Source organism: Eutrigla gurnardus (assembly GCF_963514095.1).
Source record: "Eutrigla gurnardus genome assembly, chromosome: 20".
NCBI classification, from domain to species: Eukaryota; Metazoa; Chordata; class Actinopteri; order Perciformes; family Triglidae; genus Eutrigla; species Eutrigla gurnardus.
In genome coordinates, this window is record NC_139931.1 from 13846936 (window position 1) to 13862466 (window position 15531).

The 15531-nt window shown below is 43.7% G+C and overlaps 1 protein-coding gene across 1 annotated transcript in view; it reads left to right on the top strand.

The window, feature by feature from the left end:
• Positions 1–10424: 10424 nt before the first annotated feature.
• The window catches only part of plekhh3 (pleckstrin homology, MyTH4 and FERM domain containing H3), a 28286-nt gene continuing 23179 nt past the window's right edge, over positions 10425–15531 (top strand). Inside the window, exon 1 of the mRNA XM_084037983.1 lies at positions 10425–11044. Within this exon, the coding sequence (XP_083894109.1) occupies positions 10910–11044 (135 nt within the window). The 5' untranslated portion in view covers positions 10425–10909. The remainder of the gene's footprint in view (positions 11045–15531) is intronic.

Here is a 15531-nt window from a genome sequence, read left to right on the forward strand (position 1 = left end):
GGCTGGAAGTTTGATATCCTGTATCATCAGCAGAACCGTGTAGAATGACAATCCCAGCAAACAAGCAGGTTGTTTGCCTGACCTTGTGCAGGCACTCTGTTCATGCCAGTGTATTCACAAAAACGTGTATAGCACAAGATGATGATGATCCAAGCTGTATCTGACCTCAGACTCATCCCCATGCACACACATAAACACAGGGGGGTGGGGGTGGGGCGAGACTGAGGCAGAGGGGGATTTGTGGCAATGGGTGGCACATTGACCACAAAATAAAAGGGCTTTGGGATTAAGAAGTGGGTTTATGGGACGGCAGTGTTTCAGTGATGATGCAAGATTGAATGCCTGGGCCAGCGTGGGATTTACAGTGTTTTCAATCAAATCAGATTGTCAGTTTATAAGCTCTCTGCCGATGGCTCTCCCCCTGAAACAACCATATATCTGCAGAAGACAATGGCAAACAGAAGAAAATGACATGGGAGAGTCAAGTATGACATCAGATCTAGTGAGGGGAACTGCCTGTCATGTGGCCTGGGTGCTGCAAAATGAAGCCAATCTGTTTGACTGACAATAGAAAGGCACAACAATGATTTGGTTTAGTTGTTTATCTCTGTCGCAGCGGAAATCAAATCAAGTGTTCTGGATATACACAAAGTCTTCTTATTGTTAGTGTAGAGTGATCCATATTTAACAGATATTCTCAAACAAGCTACACTGCATTTATACTTTGAATTTTCCTACACTCATGCTATGTTTTATGCTGTTTATCATACATTAATTTTTACCTATGTCAAAGGTTATACTGCAATCTAGAAGCATTATTTTCTTTTCTTCAGAGAGTTATCGCTGTTAGACTATTGCAAGGTTTGTGAAAGAGTTTAGAACCAAATGTCTGATAGCTGCTGCTCTGTTGTCTTCAGATAACACACACAAACACATGCACACCCTCTCTCATATCTGCTAGCTTATAGACGTGAGGATCGTGGTTAGACTCGTCTGCCATCTGTTTCCAGATTGACCTATTATATTTGACCTTATAGTAACCGATTCAGAGGAGCCCTAATAAGGTCTGGTTGGGGTTAAACCACACATCTGGAGTAAGAATAACGCAAAGGCTCAAGTGATGAACTGATTAACAAGAGCAATCAGAGGCAGAATACCTAGCAAATATAATTCAGGCTTTCCAACGCTGAACCGCACGCTACGTCATGGTTTTGCTGCAAAATATACAAATTCAGCCCTACAATCTCCTTCTTTTCATTATGTGAATAGGGTGGATTCCAACTATTCACAACGAGGGCTGACTTGTTACCAGGTAAGAAACAGAATTAATGTCTTTGAAACAAAAAAAAGAACTTAACATTTTACATACGAGTCAATACAGGATTAAATAGTTTGTTGAGACCGATAAGTTACGTTTTAATGGAAGAATTCAATAATTATTAATTAAGATGAAATGTGACTCATAAGACCAATAAAACTTTTTATTTTAACTAAATTATATTTTCGTTGTTTGCAGCAGCAGCAGTTTCAAAGTCATATCACAACTGACCACTAGATGTCAGGTAAAGCTCAGCAATGGATCCCTGCTTCTCACACATGACCTTCAGCTTGACTGATGAACTGTTCTCCAACTCTCTTGAACAATCACTTAACTTTTTTCTGCCATCCTGCCAAAAGGCATTGAACCTGTACATGAATTATTAATGAAATTAATAATAAAATGAATCATCTTTTGGTCGATGAGCAGATCAGATTTGCAAACAATAACTGAAACAAAGCTGAAAAATAAGATATGGACGAGATATATTTTGTTTATATTCAACTTGAATCCCATTGACAGACACACACACACACACACACACACACACACACACACACACACACACACACACACACACACACACACGTTGCAAAAGGTCATGCTCTTTCTCTCTCTCTTCCTCCAACTTCCATTAAAAACACACTCACAGGTGGAGACCCATGATGGCCGTGTTTCTCACAGGGATTGTTTTTTCGGCATCAAATTTTGCTTTGCTCTGCCCCCATTAGCATTGTGTGTATTTTTCCATAGGGGTGCCACTGAAGGCTACGCTGCATAGGACATGTGCTGAGGGTACGAGCACGAGAACACACATTAACACTTAACAGTCTCACACGCATAAACCGCCAAACCCAAACCCACAACCACTCACAAACAGGGGTCAAGTCATGACTCACACCCAGATGTTTCCAAGAGATAGTGTTGCTGATCTGTTATCATGGCTGAGTGCTTCTTGTCGTGAAGAAGGATGAAGGAATCTGTTGTGTTTTGTTTGATGGCTTTATTTATGTGTTGAACACAAAACGGTAGCGATGAACACTGACTGGCTGGTTTGTAAATGTGTGTTAGAAGCTGGGGAATTCAGCAGGATTGTATTCTAAAGTTGGACTCTAAGAGAGGTGTTTATTTTGGCCAGCACCTATGGGAACCTGGTGTCCCTACATACTGGCGGGAGAGCTGCTGTAAACAGGGCTATTAAAGCAGCCTGCTCTCAGGTGTCCATACAATGGTATGACCTCCTGCTGGTGAGGACCAATCCCAACTGATAATAAGCCCAGCTGGGGATGCCCAGACTAGGATGCCACCTCTGAAGATCTCCCCCCAGTGTTAGCTCAACTGTGTCCAAGACAGCTGCTACAACCTGTTGGACCACTCACACTTCAGGGTGGATGCATCAACAAATTGAGCTGAGGGCACACACCAGGGTGATGGGAATCCTACAAAACCAAGCAACTGTGGCTTTTTTCCTTTTTTTTTAATTCAACCTATAAACATCCGGGATAGTCCCACTGAGATTTAAAATCTCCTTTCCAACGGCGTAATGGCCAAGATGGAAACAAAAAACCACCAATTGACGTACAAATGACAGACTTAATGGCAGCAACATTAAAAATGTAAATGCAATGTAAAGATTTCACATAAAAGGGACAATAACAGACCTTTGCTGAGTATCTTATCGTAAAGGATTAGTTTAACATTCTGGGAATTCTTTTCTTTCTTCCATAATGGTAGAGGAGTCTGCAAACCATGTGAGCTCTCGTCAGATTCTACTTTACGCTGTTAAAAAACCGGGTGATGTGTGTTGAAGTACAAGTTATGACATTGCTGTGACTTTGCACACGTACAGACTCTTGTTAATGAACACACACACACACACACACACACTTGCATGCATTTTTCAAAGTTTATTTATTCACAGAGATGACATAGACGATATACACACAATGACAGCTCCACAAAGACGACTGCACTGACACCTGCATTAAGTTTAAATGCCAAAAACAGCTGCAGCCGCGGGGAGATGCATGGAGCTGAGACACTTTTGTTTCTCATGTTTGCTGCCAACATGACACACACACAAGTTCACATATAAACAGATGCAGAGCCACAGCCACACACACACACACACACACACACACACACCACTGGTTTGTGTTTCCCTCACGCATCAGACAAGCCGCAGTTATTTAGTCTGCCTCCCAGTTTGTTTGCCCACTGTCTTCTCTCTTTTGTTGCTCTGCCTTGGGCTTTGTTTGATGTGAACTGCTGACTGTAGCAAATGACAGTTGCAGCTGGGAGGATGATGAGTGAGGATGAAAAAAGGACATGCCGAGTGACAAAGCATGAAGGTAGGCCATGTTGGATAAACAGCGATGTTTCTGTGTTTGTGTTCAAAAAGTGACAATTGAATGGTTTTCATCGCATTTGGTTACAAGAGGACACTGGGAAAGTCATCCAGTGTCAGTGTTGGCATCATTTCTGAAGTGTACTTTGAACACGTTTACACACACGCCAGACATGCAAACTGTGTCCTTCCCCTCCCCAGTTCCTTGGAGTAAAGTATCTTTGGCAGCAAGGCAGCAGAACGGCTTGTCCTCTCCATTCTGGGCCCCACTACACTCCTGCAGGTGGGGCGGGGGTTGGGGCATCAGGAGGGATTATTCCTTATAACAGTTGTAGTAGTGAAGGAACTAAGTTTGCAATGATGTCATGCTAAAACCTTTCTTCACGGGTGAAAAGCCTGAAATATCCTGCCTCGTAAAATCAGAAACTCCTCTGCTTTCTCTAATTAGAAAAAGAGATCATTAGTTGTGGTAGTAGGAGTGTATATATTGTTCCTGATGATGAAGTATTGGTGAGCAGGCCAAGCCCAAGGGGAGTTTGTGGTATACAGTGTGTGAGTGAGGATGTGTGTTTGGGGTAGGGGGAGGGTGCAGAAATAAAATACAGCCCTGCCCCTCGCAGGGTTCACCCTTTGCATCCACGAATGTCACGGCACCTAGCAACGGCCTGAATGGAGGAAACGTGAGACGACACACAGGCAGACACGCATACACAGTTTATATAGTTTTCCTAAACACACCCAGATTAAACTAACTTTGTTGACATGCTATCTCATGTTGACATGAGCAGAGCAGAGTTTAGTGTAATGTATCTGAGATCAAATTGCTGATTCATCTCAAAAGCAGAACGCTTTTTCTATGTTTTGTCTATTCACGGCACCTTTTTGTCAATTACGACTAACAGAGGATTCGAGGAAAGAACGCACGCAGTAGTGACTGTGTGTGCTAATGTGATACAGTAACATTTTATGAAGAATGTATACACCACCTTAAAGCAAAAATGCTTGGATTATGAATTTATATAGACCGTGAACTGGTAGAATGTTGCAAGTGCAAAGTGTTCACGTCTCAAGCCTGAGTCTATCATGTGTTTCTTTCTAGTTTGAACTAAACTGTAGAGATCAAATGCCTCAGAGGCTGCATCTACTTTATAATCCCTCAAGCCGACCCATTAACTATAAATAGCAAAGTTCCATTGTGTGCAGTGTCACATTATGTTTGATGATTTCCTGCCGATATAAATGCCGGAAGATTTTTTTTTGAACTTTTGAACCAAACTAATTGAGGTTTTAAAAAAAATCAAACAAGATAAGTCATTATGGAGGATTAGTTTGCCAGTCATTGTCCCTGGTGCCTTGGTTTTCTTGATTCTTGCTTAGAGAGGTCCAGTATACAATAATGTTTCAAGTATGGGAGATTACAGGAGTGTGCAATTAAGTTTTAGGGTGGGTTTCCCTGTAAAGACACCCAGATACATGCTTGCAAATTAGACCAAAGGAATAGAAGTTTACTCAGTTGTTCTGTGAAGGGCTGTTGCCCAGACCGAGGTAAAGCAGTGGGCACTTTTTCCATATTCAGTAATTATACTGCTTGTACTGCTAAGAGCCGCTCTCAAGGCTGATATCTAAACACAGGAAACACGAGAGAGAGCTAAGACGCACAGGGAGAGTCCTTCACAAATAGCAGACCATTTCCAGTGATTCTACAAATGTCACTCTTTCAGTAGTTCTCCTATCCAACACACAGGTGTTGTCATTAATTACACACAAAAATACTCAACATTTAGTTTTGCATTCTAAGCTCTGGTTGAATACATTTACTTCTGTGCAAAAGAACGCTTGTGCACATGTACAAATGCAAGTCACCACTAATCCGACACAGGTTCAGATTTTGGCAATGTGTCATTAATTCTGTGTTCAGTGCACTTTCACACATTCAGCATCCTAAAAATAGCTGAAGGACTTTGGCTCTCTGCCCAGCCTCCCTAACTGTCAATAAGTTATCTTCTCTCTCGCACCAACACTCAACGTTAAAACCTACAGTACCACAACCATTAACCATCCCAAACGCCACAAGTTAATTGTAAACTGCCTCAAGTATGTGAGGAAACGTTCAGTATCCTCAATGAAAGAAAAACATGAGGGCATATTTCTTCTGTCTGTTTTCTTTTTCAGTTGTTGTGTTTCATCTGCACGTTTCAGTCTCGGCTCTCCTGGCTTTTTATCTGCACTGGTTGACTATCCATCGCTATCAATCCCCATCTTTCTCTCTGCCTCTGTGAATCCAGTACAACTCCTCCTCACTTGGCCTTTGATGACGGTTACAGATAACAAGGCCTCTAGTGACTCCTCTTATTTAAATTGTTCCCAATGTTGAGTAATGACTGCTTTTCAAATTCCAGTATTAGGTGAATTGTGGTGCAGAGTTTTTATGTAACGACATAAAATTGAATAGAGAGCATGAATGATGGTCCTGGCAAATCTAAATGCTTGCAGGCATAAATCATTTTCAAAGAGTGATGATATAATCAATTTCTTTGACGGTTGCCAGTTGCTGCCAATAAACACCTGCAGTAAAAAAAAAATTACCAGGACTTTTCTTAGAAACAGTTGCAGAGACGGTGTCATTACTTTTTTTTTCCACATAGAAAAATAGCTAGGGAGCTGTAATATGCAATAAATAATATATCCATAGTCTAATGGTGCCCAAGACAGATGCCTCAAGTATAGAATATCACTCAGTCTCTTAAAACCTGAGATGCCTCCTTCCAACCCAAGTTCTAGGGCATTTAATGCGTTGACAGGCTGAGCCAGCGCTGGAGGCTGGAGCATTAAGGGTTACTGTAATGAACCCAGGCAAGCAGGGGAAAGGGGGAATGCGAGGGGTTAACTGGGGCGAGAGGGTCAGAAGTTGAAGCCGGGAATGTTTTCTCCAGCCTGGCCTTTCCTTGACACAAGCTTGTGTGCCACACAGTCCCCAGGAACAGATGTGCCCACAGCCAGGGTGAGAAACCCCTCCCTGTGTTGTCCACGATACTGGTAAACGCTGTTCCTGAAGCGCAGTAGGACAGGAAGACAGAAGGTACTGGACATGGTATCGATGGGAAATCCCACTGTCTCTCTTCTTATAAAGCCTGTAAAAAGAATCAGACTCTGGCACACTGTGAGTGCAGTTGAAAGCAGATCTTTCCAATTAACTTATCATTCATTTAATTAAATTAATCTTCGAACATCATGTCATCAAATGTTCCGCATATAAAACCTGTCTGTCACAAACGATCCACATGCACAGCTGGATATTTCACAGTGGGGACTTCAGGTCAAGTGGTGCAGTAGTTAAAGGGCTCCACAGCAGCCCTATCCCATTACATGGGCCAACAGCCGTCAAACAGCAGTCCTCTGTTCACCAACCCATCGTCTAAATCTCTGCTGCTCCAACCACACTGGGCTGGTGCTGGAGGGGGTGGTGGCACGGCACGAGGAGGGTTAAGTCCAATGCTGGACACAGTGGGGAGGATATCCTGTCTGAGTTTTGGGTGAGGGGTCGCTGGAGGTCACTTCCAATCCTAAATCCTCAGTTTGGGGTTGTCAGATAAACTCTGACCTTGGACCAGTCTTTTGAAAGAGAAACTTGTGTAGATCACCAAAGACAGAGCAACTGTTTTGAACAGACATGGAGCTTTTTATTGATATGTGGCTGCAGACCACATTGGACGCCCATTTTCAAATACAATGTCAAACGCAGTAATCCCACAGCACGCCTCAAACATATGAAATGATATGATCAATCCACACCTAGAGAGCACAGGAAAGAAAAACATAACAAACAGCAACCCAAATGTGAACCATGCAGGGAGCTCCTTGGCAGACTAGATTTCCCAACCCCGTCTGTTGACAATCAATCTGGTTCACCAACATAAGAGTGTGGCGGCGATGCGGGCTGCAGGGAAATGGGATCCTGCAGGGAGGGAGAGAGGGAGAGAGACCGTGCACTGCTCTGCTCTGTCTACGATCAACTTGACATGTGCGACTTGTGTCTACTCTGCATCTCCGTTGGAAACCCCACACGCCAATTTCTACAAGTGGTGTTGTGAGGAGGAGTGGCAGGCAGGATGTGGGTAGGACCAGTCAGAAAACAGGAAAAAAGAGAGAAGATGAAGGACAGCCTTTTTTATTAAGAACAAAAAAAAGAGGAATCTCTTTAATTTGCAAGAAATATAACCTTATTCCCACTGTTTTTCCGCACTGTTGGAGCTATCTGGGCAAATTTAACTTCCTTCAATAAGTAACTCTTTTATTCCAGAGTCACACTTCCCTCTCCTGCAGCTTGAGGCTGGCCTGCCTGGCTTGTGTTCACACCTGGAGCCCAACCAAATAATTTGCCCTTCTCCTGATCTGGTGCCTCAACCTAACACACTGTATCAGGTTATCGTGTGTGTGTGTGTGTGTGTGTGTGTGTGTGTGTGTGTGTGTGTGTGTGTGTGTGTGTGTGTGTGTGTGTGTGTGTGTGTGTGTGTGTGTGTGTGTGTGTGTGTGTGTGTGTGTGTGTGTGTGTGTGTGTGTGTGTGTGTGTGTGGAGAATCATGTGTCATCTCCTGGAAAGAGGGGAAGAGAAGGACAGAGGAGGAAGACAGTGAAAGAGACTGAAAGACTAGGGCAGAGTTTATGAGAAACTATGAAAATATTGTAGTTTTTCTAGTCGTTTCTTTTCCCACTCATTGATCAAAGGGCAATTGAAGAAAATATTTGGATAACGGCTTTTACTGACGGATTTTGTTGGTGATATGCTTTTTGCACTGACTTCAGCTCTTTCAGAAACCATATATGGAGGGAGGGCTTCTCTCTTTTTTTCACTTTATAGCGTGGGCTGAGGGAGCGAGCTCTAAAAATAAAACATATGTTCCTCCAGGTCTGTGGGAGCAGGGGCCCCCAGCGTATTGTTTTGGGATATGGGGGAGGACAGGGAGGATCTGGCCTAAGAGAGAGATACTGCAGAGTGGATACAGGCAGAGGGAGAGCAGAGGGGGGCAGGGCTGCTGTCTTTTCAAGAAAAGAGTTGAGGAAATATAAAGTCTCTTGCGTATGAATATGTGCAAGTTCTTTTGTAACATATACATGTCATAAAGAGATGGAAATGAAGTCACTTCCATTAAGGTACGCAAATAGCCGTCTCTGCTTTCCTGTAACCATTGGCAGTTGAAATGTGGGGCAGTATGTGTGTTCCTGAGTGTCTCAGATGGGGTGAGGGGTGGTCAGGATTACTGTCCATAATGTGGAGTACACCCCAGCTGAAAAGGTGCAGCCATGAGCCTTTTTATTGATTTACAAAGCCCTGGGGGAACCGGTAAGGATAAGGGTTAAGAGTATAGGCAGCGTGCATGAAGATTGCAAAAACATATAGTGGGTGCCTTTGTGGTTTTTGTGTGCATTGTGGGAATCTGAATCAAAGGAGCGTATCCATCAAGCTAAAGTGGGAAGACCAGCAGCTAAGAGCTCTCCTTGGTGAGGAACGGGTTAAAGCCAGCTGACTGAGATGTGTCGGGGGGAGTTTGCACAGAGCAGGGAAGGGGAAATGAAGGGATATTAAAGGAGAAATAAGCATGAGCGCCGAGGGGGCTGGATATACAAGGGTTCGGATATATCACGTGTCTGGATTTAGCACCAGTCCTCCCACCTCCTACTGCTGTATCTTTGTAGACTGTTCAGCAAAGTGGAAGAGGAACTAGTGGGGGAGGAGTGCATGTGCACGTATGTATGTGCAAGAAAAGAAAGGGAAAGATAAAGCATGAAAGAGCTGCAATACTGGTGTTAATAAGTGATATTGTGACAGTATCAAATCTGATCGCCCCTTTTTTGAATTTTTTTTTTAAAGTCAGTCAGTCATGTTATAAAGTTCACTCACTGATAAAAGTATTTAAAGTAAGTAAACAAAGTAAGCCCTAGTGTATTATGTAAATGTAGCACATTGACGTGAAGTGAATACTTGTGATGGTGGAAAGTAACCAATTACTCAAGTACTCTGTAGTACAATTTACATTTTATACTACATACTTACTACTTATACCTACACTACATTTCAGAGGTGTATATTGTACTTTTTTACTCCTTGACATGTATTTAACAGTAATCAGCTACACCAACAAAAGCACAGCTGAACCGTTATTGCATCAATAACAATACAAAAATCAAAAATAATAATACAATAGTATAATAATGGAATAACACTGACATTCCGCATAAAGAGCTCTTTTACATTTAGCACTTCAAATTTTGCAATACTTCTTTATTGAAACAGAATTTTGAATGTAGAACTTTTCCTTGTTATAAGGTGTATTGTTTACTTTACTAAAATACATTATCTGAATACTTCTCCATAATAGTAGTAGTTAAAAAAAATAAAAAAAATAAAAATAAAATAATAATACTTAATTCATATTTTCCAAGCATCATAAAAGTTTATTTACACTCGCTATCGAGTCTTATTCCCAAATGTCCTTCCTAATGAGCACTACAGACAGCAGGGCATCACGCACATCAGGTGTTCTGGATGATTTGATTACCATCGTCTACTGTAGGACATGTGACGCTTCGTCTGTGTGGAGGGGCGTGTGTTGTGGGCCTGCCATCCCGAGGAGTGTCCGCGCTCAGCCAATCAGCGTTTAGACGTGAGATCGATGGGCGTGTCCACTCCTCCCACACTATCCTGTCCCAGCTGCAGCACGCTTTTGTTCAAACTCTGAAGTCAGACAGTCGGTCCCCTTTTTTTTTTCTACAGAGGTGCGCGCTTTACGTTACTCACTCAAAATGTGTTTATACGCCGGCTGACAGCAACACCGTCGCTCTCGTCAGGCTCAACTCAACTTAATGCATTTTCAAGCCACACTTCCAGTTTGGGGAACAACACGCGTGTCTTGTTGTACTTTAGTCGCGTGAAGCTGTTCAAAGAGAGGGGCAGTAAGGTGTCCCGCGCGAGGGAGTCCTGGAAGAAGGGAGGCTTTCCTTGAACCAGTTCTCTGTTGGTTTTGCTTGAGCATGCCTGCTGTCATACACGCTTCCTAGACGCTTTGTTCGACAGACAGGAGACAGTGAGCCTATGCTACCCTTCATCCTCCTCGCTGGATATCTATGGAGAGGGTGTCCCGTATGCTCTCACGCAGCTCTTGGAGTTACTTGCGGCCGAGACAGCACCGTGAATGTTAAATTCACCGACCTGGATAGCAGAAGACGACACACTTAACCTCATTTGAATGCCTTTGCAAGGGGTTTGCTGGTTTCTGTGCTGCAGGCAGGGCTTCAGTTTACTCGGACGGGACTATGGGGAGAAAGAGGAGGAAGAGTCTTTTGAATTGCGCAACAAGGAGGACTTGACTCCCAATGGACGGGTAAAAACTCTACCACCTGCACTACACTACAACTGCATGAATACTTATACTTGCACTACTTACACAGTATTTAAAATGTCAAATAGTGTGTAATAACCGCCCTGTAAAGTCTTGCACATTATACCTTGAACATTTATATACATTTCAGTAAATTTGCATATAGGCATGGTTGCAGTTCTTGTATGAAAATACTAACTTTTGAAAAAAAAGATATACTGAAGCTTCAAGGTATGATGACTAATGCAACCTGTGTACATACACTTGCCAATATGTTTAAAGTTGCAAGCTGCAGTGTTCACCAGTAAGCTGTTGACTTTGTTGTCTGTGTGGGAATTATCACTTTGTTCACTACAAGCCTGGATCACTGATGCAGGATAGAGAATGTGCTGTTGCTGCTGTTGGCCAGCTTCACGTTTAGGTTTTTAGGCTTGGGCAACATTGAGCAATCACACACACACACACACACTCATACACACTCATACACACTCATACACACTCATACACGCACTGATGCAAGCTGTAAAAAACCCAGTGTATTGAAGTGATCCTGTGTGTTTGGCCTGCGTCCGCTCAATTGCAAATAAGACTGCGGCCTTGTCTTCTCTGTAATGTTAGTCATCTGATCAGGCACAGAGAGTTCAGCATTGTCCACCCACTTGTGAGGGGGCATTGTTGCCTTGTATTGAGGTAGGCTCTATCTGTATGACCCAACGTACAGCTCTGTATGTACAGTCTTAAATCAAACCATTAGATATCCATTGCAACAGTGCTGGTCCTCACATCAGACTCGCATGTTTGTTTGGCCTTTATAATATTTGCATAATGCATGACATGACATCATAGGCCTAGGTATTCTGAGCTGGCCTTGTAGATGAAAGTAATACAACCTGGAGTTATAAAATGCATAGCCTGCTTATCTATTTACTGGCCCCTTTGTCTGCTTGCAACCAGCCAGTGTGAAGGCACAGAGATTTGCATGAAAGCATTGGGAACAGATCTATTTTACATGGCTATTGCCTCAACAGAAGTCTAACCGTACCAACAGCTGCCAGATAAGAGCACCATCCCTTGCTCAGGGGTATCCGGAGAGGTGTTGATGTGTAGCAATCTTATTCTCAGCAAATATCCCTGTCTTGGTCATAATGTACCATCTGCCAAAAGAACCCAACTGTGCTCCATATTCACGATCAATACGAGATCATAGCAACATGTCCCAGTGGACACTCCTGATGGCCTTTTAAAGTGAGGGGCAGAGATCCCCGTTTCCTGTAACTTCCCCAGGTACCTGATCTCAGATTAAAATCCAACCTGTGCTCCATCTGCAGCATTGTGCTCCTCTAGATGGCTAGGTCTTAATGTTGGTTTATTGAATCGTTGGTGTGTTGTTTGGAGATGAGTGGGGCTTTATGACACGATGACCGTGATTGAGGAATCACCTTCTGGCCTGCCTTTAGTCTCTCTAGAAGATAAGTTGCATAGGATATGGCTGCATTTCAACTGTTATTCCATGTTATTCTCCACAAGTATTAGTCTGAAACAAAGCTGCGTCTATCTTTATTGGTATTTTTTTAATGTATGACACCTATTGTTTTGCCTACTAACACTGTAAACTGTAAAGTTTTCTTTAAAGTCCAACCGGGTTTTCGTAATTCATTGATTATTAAATCTCTGATGCTTACAGGTAATCAATACACTTCCACAAATCTGGTTTCCTCTTGATCTGTGTCACTGGTTCATGCTGGGCATTGTAACTCGGTGTCAATAGTTCACACTGAGCCAATAATTACAACCGCAGCTGAATCATTCTAACCAAAGCCAATATCATCAGCTGACCCACTCTTAAACAGCGCAATTTGTTACGCACCACGCAGCCCCTCCCGTCAGAATATACAGATCTAACTGACACTGTTTGGCTTTCCATGGTGTCAATGGGGGGCGTGGGGCGTACTGTTGAGAATGGTCTACAATGAGACCCAGGGAAAGCCCCTCAGGGCGACGCTCCACCGTTTAACCAGAAGGCTACATTTCGTCCAGAGCTTGAGAGAGAGAGAGACACATTTTCAGAGAGCAGGTCAGACCTCCCTGTGTGTGTCTCTCCCTCTCTTTTGGGGTTCGTAACACTGAAATACTCCATTTAGTAGGCCTCCATCCAGCTCCTGCCGGGGTTGACCACAGCAACCCACAGGTCTGGTGGAGTCTCCCTCACTCAAGACATCCAAAACCTTCACCACGATCTCCTGCGTTGTTTTCCAACGCGTTGCCAGAGGATGCCATGATGGGAAGCATGCACAGCACCACAGCCATAGACGACACACTGTGTCTTTGCCAGTGCTCTTTCTCACTGAGGTTGGAATCATGAGTCAGTGCTGACGTTTGTGTAGGCTTGGCCCTTAAGAGCGCAGGGCTATGTCAGAACCATTTCCCTGCATGTTTACAGTCCTCATTCAAAGAAACTGCTCTCCAACAGCTGACCAAACAGTCAAACTGAGCTGAATACCTCCAGTGTTGGGACAGCAAGGAACTAATTTTAGGACAGGACATCCGTCATTCTCTCTTCTTTCCATGTTTCCACTGAAACTTTATTCAGTTTTTTATGCAACGTGAAGTCCAGTTTACTAATAAACTACCACCGCATAGTGTTTAGGCCTGCACAGTTGTAAGTGCACCCTGTTACTTGGAACAAATGGGCTCAGTCAGGCCTTGCTGAGAATGCGCCCTATTAAACATCGCTACTGCCCTCTGTCTTCAGAGGTGTTCGGTACGCTGGTTCATATTTGGTTTCCGTTGCGTCTCTGCCTCACCACCTCCAGGCCACACATCTGGTCTTCAGGCCGACACTGGCTGAGCCCAAGCATTTCCTCCTGGTTACTCAGCCTCCCAGGAGAGCTGGAGGGAGAGGGGGGGAGAGAGAGAGAGTAGACACGGGGGGAGGGGTGGGGGGGTGTTAGCGAGAGCGGAAGTCAGCCACGGAACGAACACATCACGGCATCTTTCCCTCCTTCCCTCCATGCTCTGCTCTAGTCTGGAGTGATTCATCCCCTGCCCGTCCAAAGGGAAAGCTTTTGCCAGGGCTCTGCATCGCACGCTATCCTTGTTCCTCATCCCACAGCCCATTAACTGTATTGGAAAGCTATTTTCTGTAAATCGTCACGTTTTGTGGAGAGTTACTCAAAAACTGTCTGACTTGATCTACCTGACCCATTAGTTTATTGATCCTCTGATTAGTTTATATCATGAAATTACAGCTTTACAGCAGCTGATGTGATTCATATTGCCTTTTCTGGCTGAATATTCTTCTTCAGGGCTGTAGGCTTGGTGAACACATTCATGGTTAAGGTACAGTTACTGTACACACTCTTCCATTCACTAGTCGCTTTCTGACACTGTTCAGTTATTCTTGCCTGCAGGTTTGACATTTACAGTAGGCTACCTCACCCTGAGTTAAAGATTAATCCAAGCTCATTATCCAAACCCTCCATCCAGTCCTTATGCCTGATAAATAACACACAACTCCATACTAGCCTATTAAATTGCAGTTCATGTTTTCTTTGTTATTTTTGAGCAGTTTGCAAGGCAAGGGCTATACTTAGGCTGGTGTGCCCAGTAGTAAAGTGTGGTGTGTGAACTGTGAGGGGCCCTGAGCTGACCTGGATAGAGTTTCAGGTAGGTACTCCCAAGCTGGGCCGGGGCAGCCACAGGAGCCGCTCAAGGCTGTGGCTCACGGCAACAAGGCAGGCTAAGGCGACGCACAGTGCTGCCATGCACAGCAGGGGATCAGTCCAAATTGTACACAGGCAAGCTCTGATGTCCGATGGGGTTTTCCAAGGTCAGGTTGGGAATCCAGGGGCCTGGACACTGTGAAAGGAAACATCCTTTCCCATCCTCTGCTTAACAGGGGAGTCCTGGAATGAAAAGTTCATTGTTCCACCCATGAAATTTGATTTTACGTGTCTGCCCGTGGCAGCCCCATTTGTAGTGAGTAGAAGCACTGAACCCAGTTTCCACACAAAACTGAGGTCCAAGAAAAGTAGGAATGCGATTTGATATGACCAGCCTGCTTACAGTCGGGATAACTTCTCTAACATTTAGCTCGTAAATTGTGTATGACTTGTTAATCAGATAATCAAGCAGCACACCAACATTGTTTTACACAGATTTTAGTTTATATACATCCCCCTCCAGAGGCTCTTTTTCTTTCTCACTTGTTTCCATCTAGCCAAATTGTGACACTACATACATGTAGATAGAAAAGCTGAATGCAACAGTTCCTGTTATGCAAACAATCCTAAAGACTAGGGTAATTTTTAGGGTAACATGTTCTCTGAGAAATGGCTGATCTGAATTAAAGCCTTTTGGGGTTTGCTGGTTGGGGTGCAAGCGGCTTTTACACAAATGATTCCTCTGTTCCCCACTCCTATATTAAATGGGCCTGTTTTGAATGCCATTTTCTCCCCACCAGCTCACCCCTTGCAAGTGAAAGCCAAGCA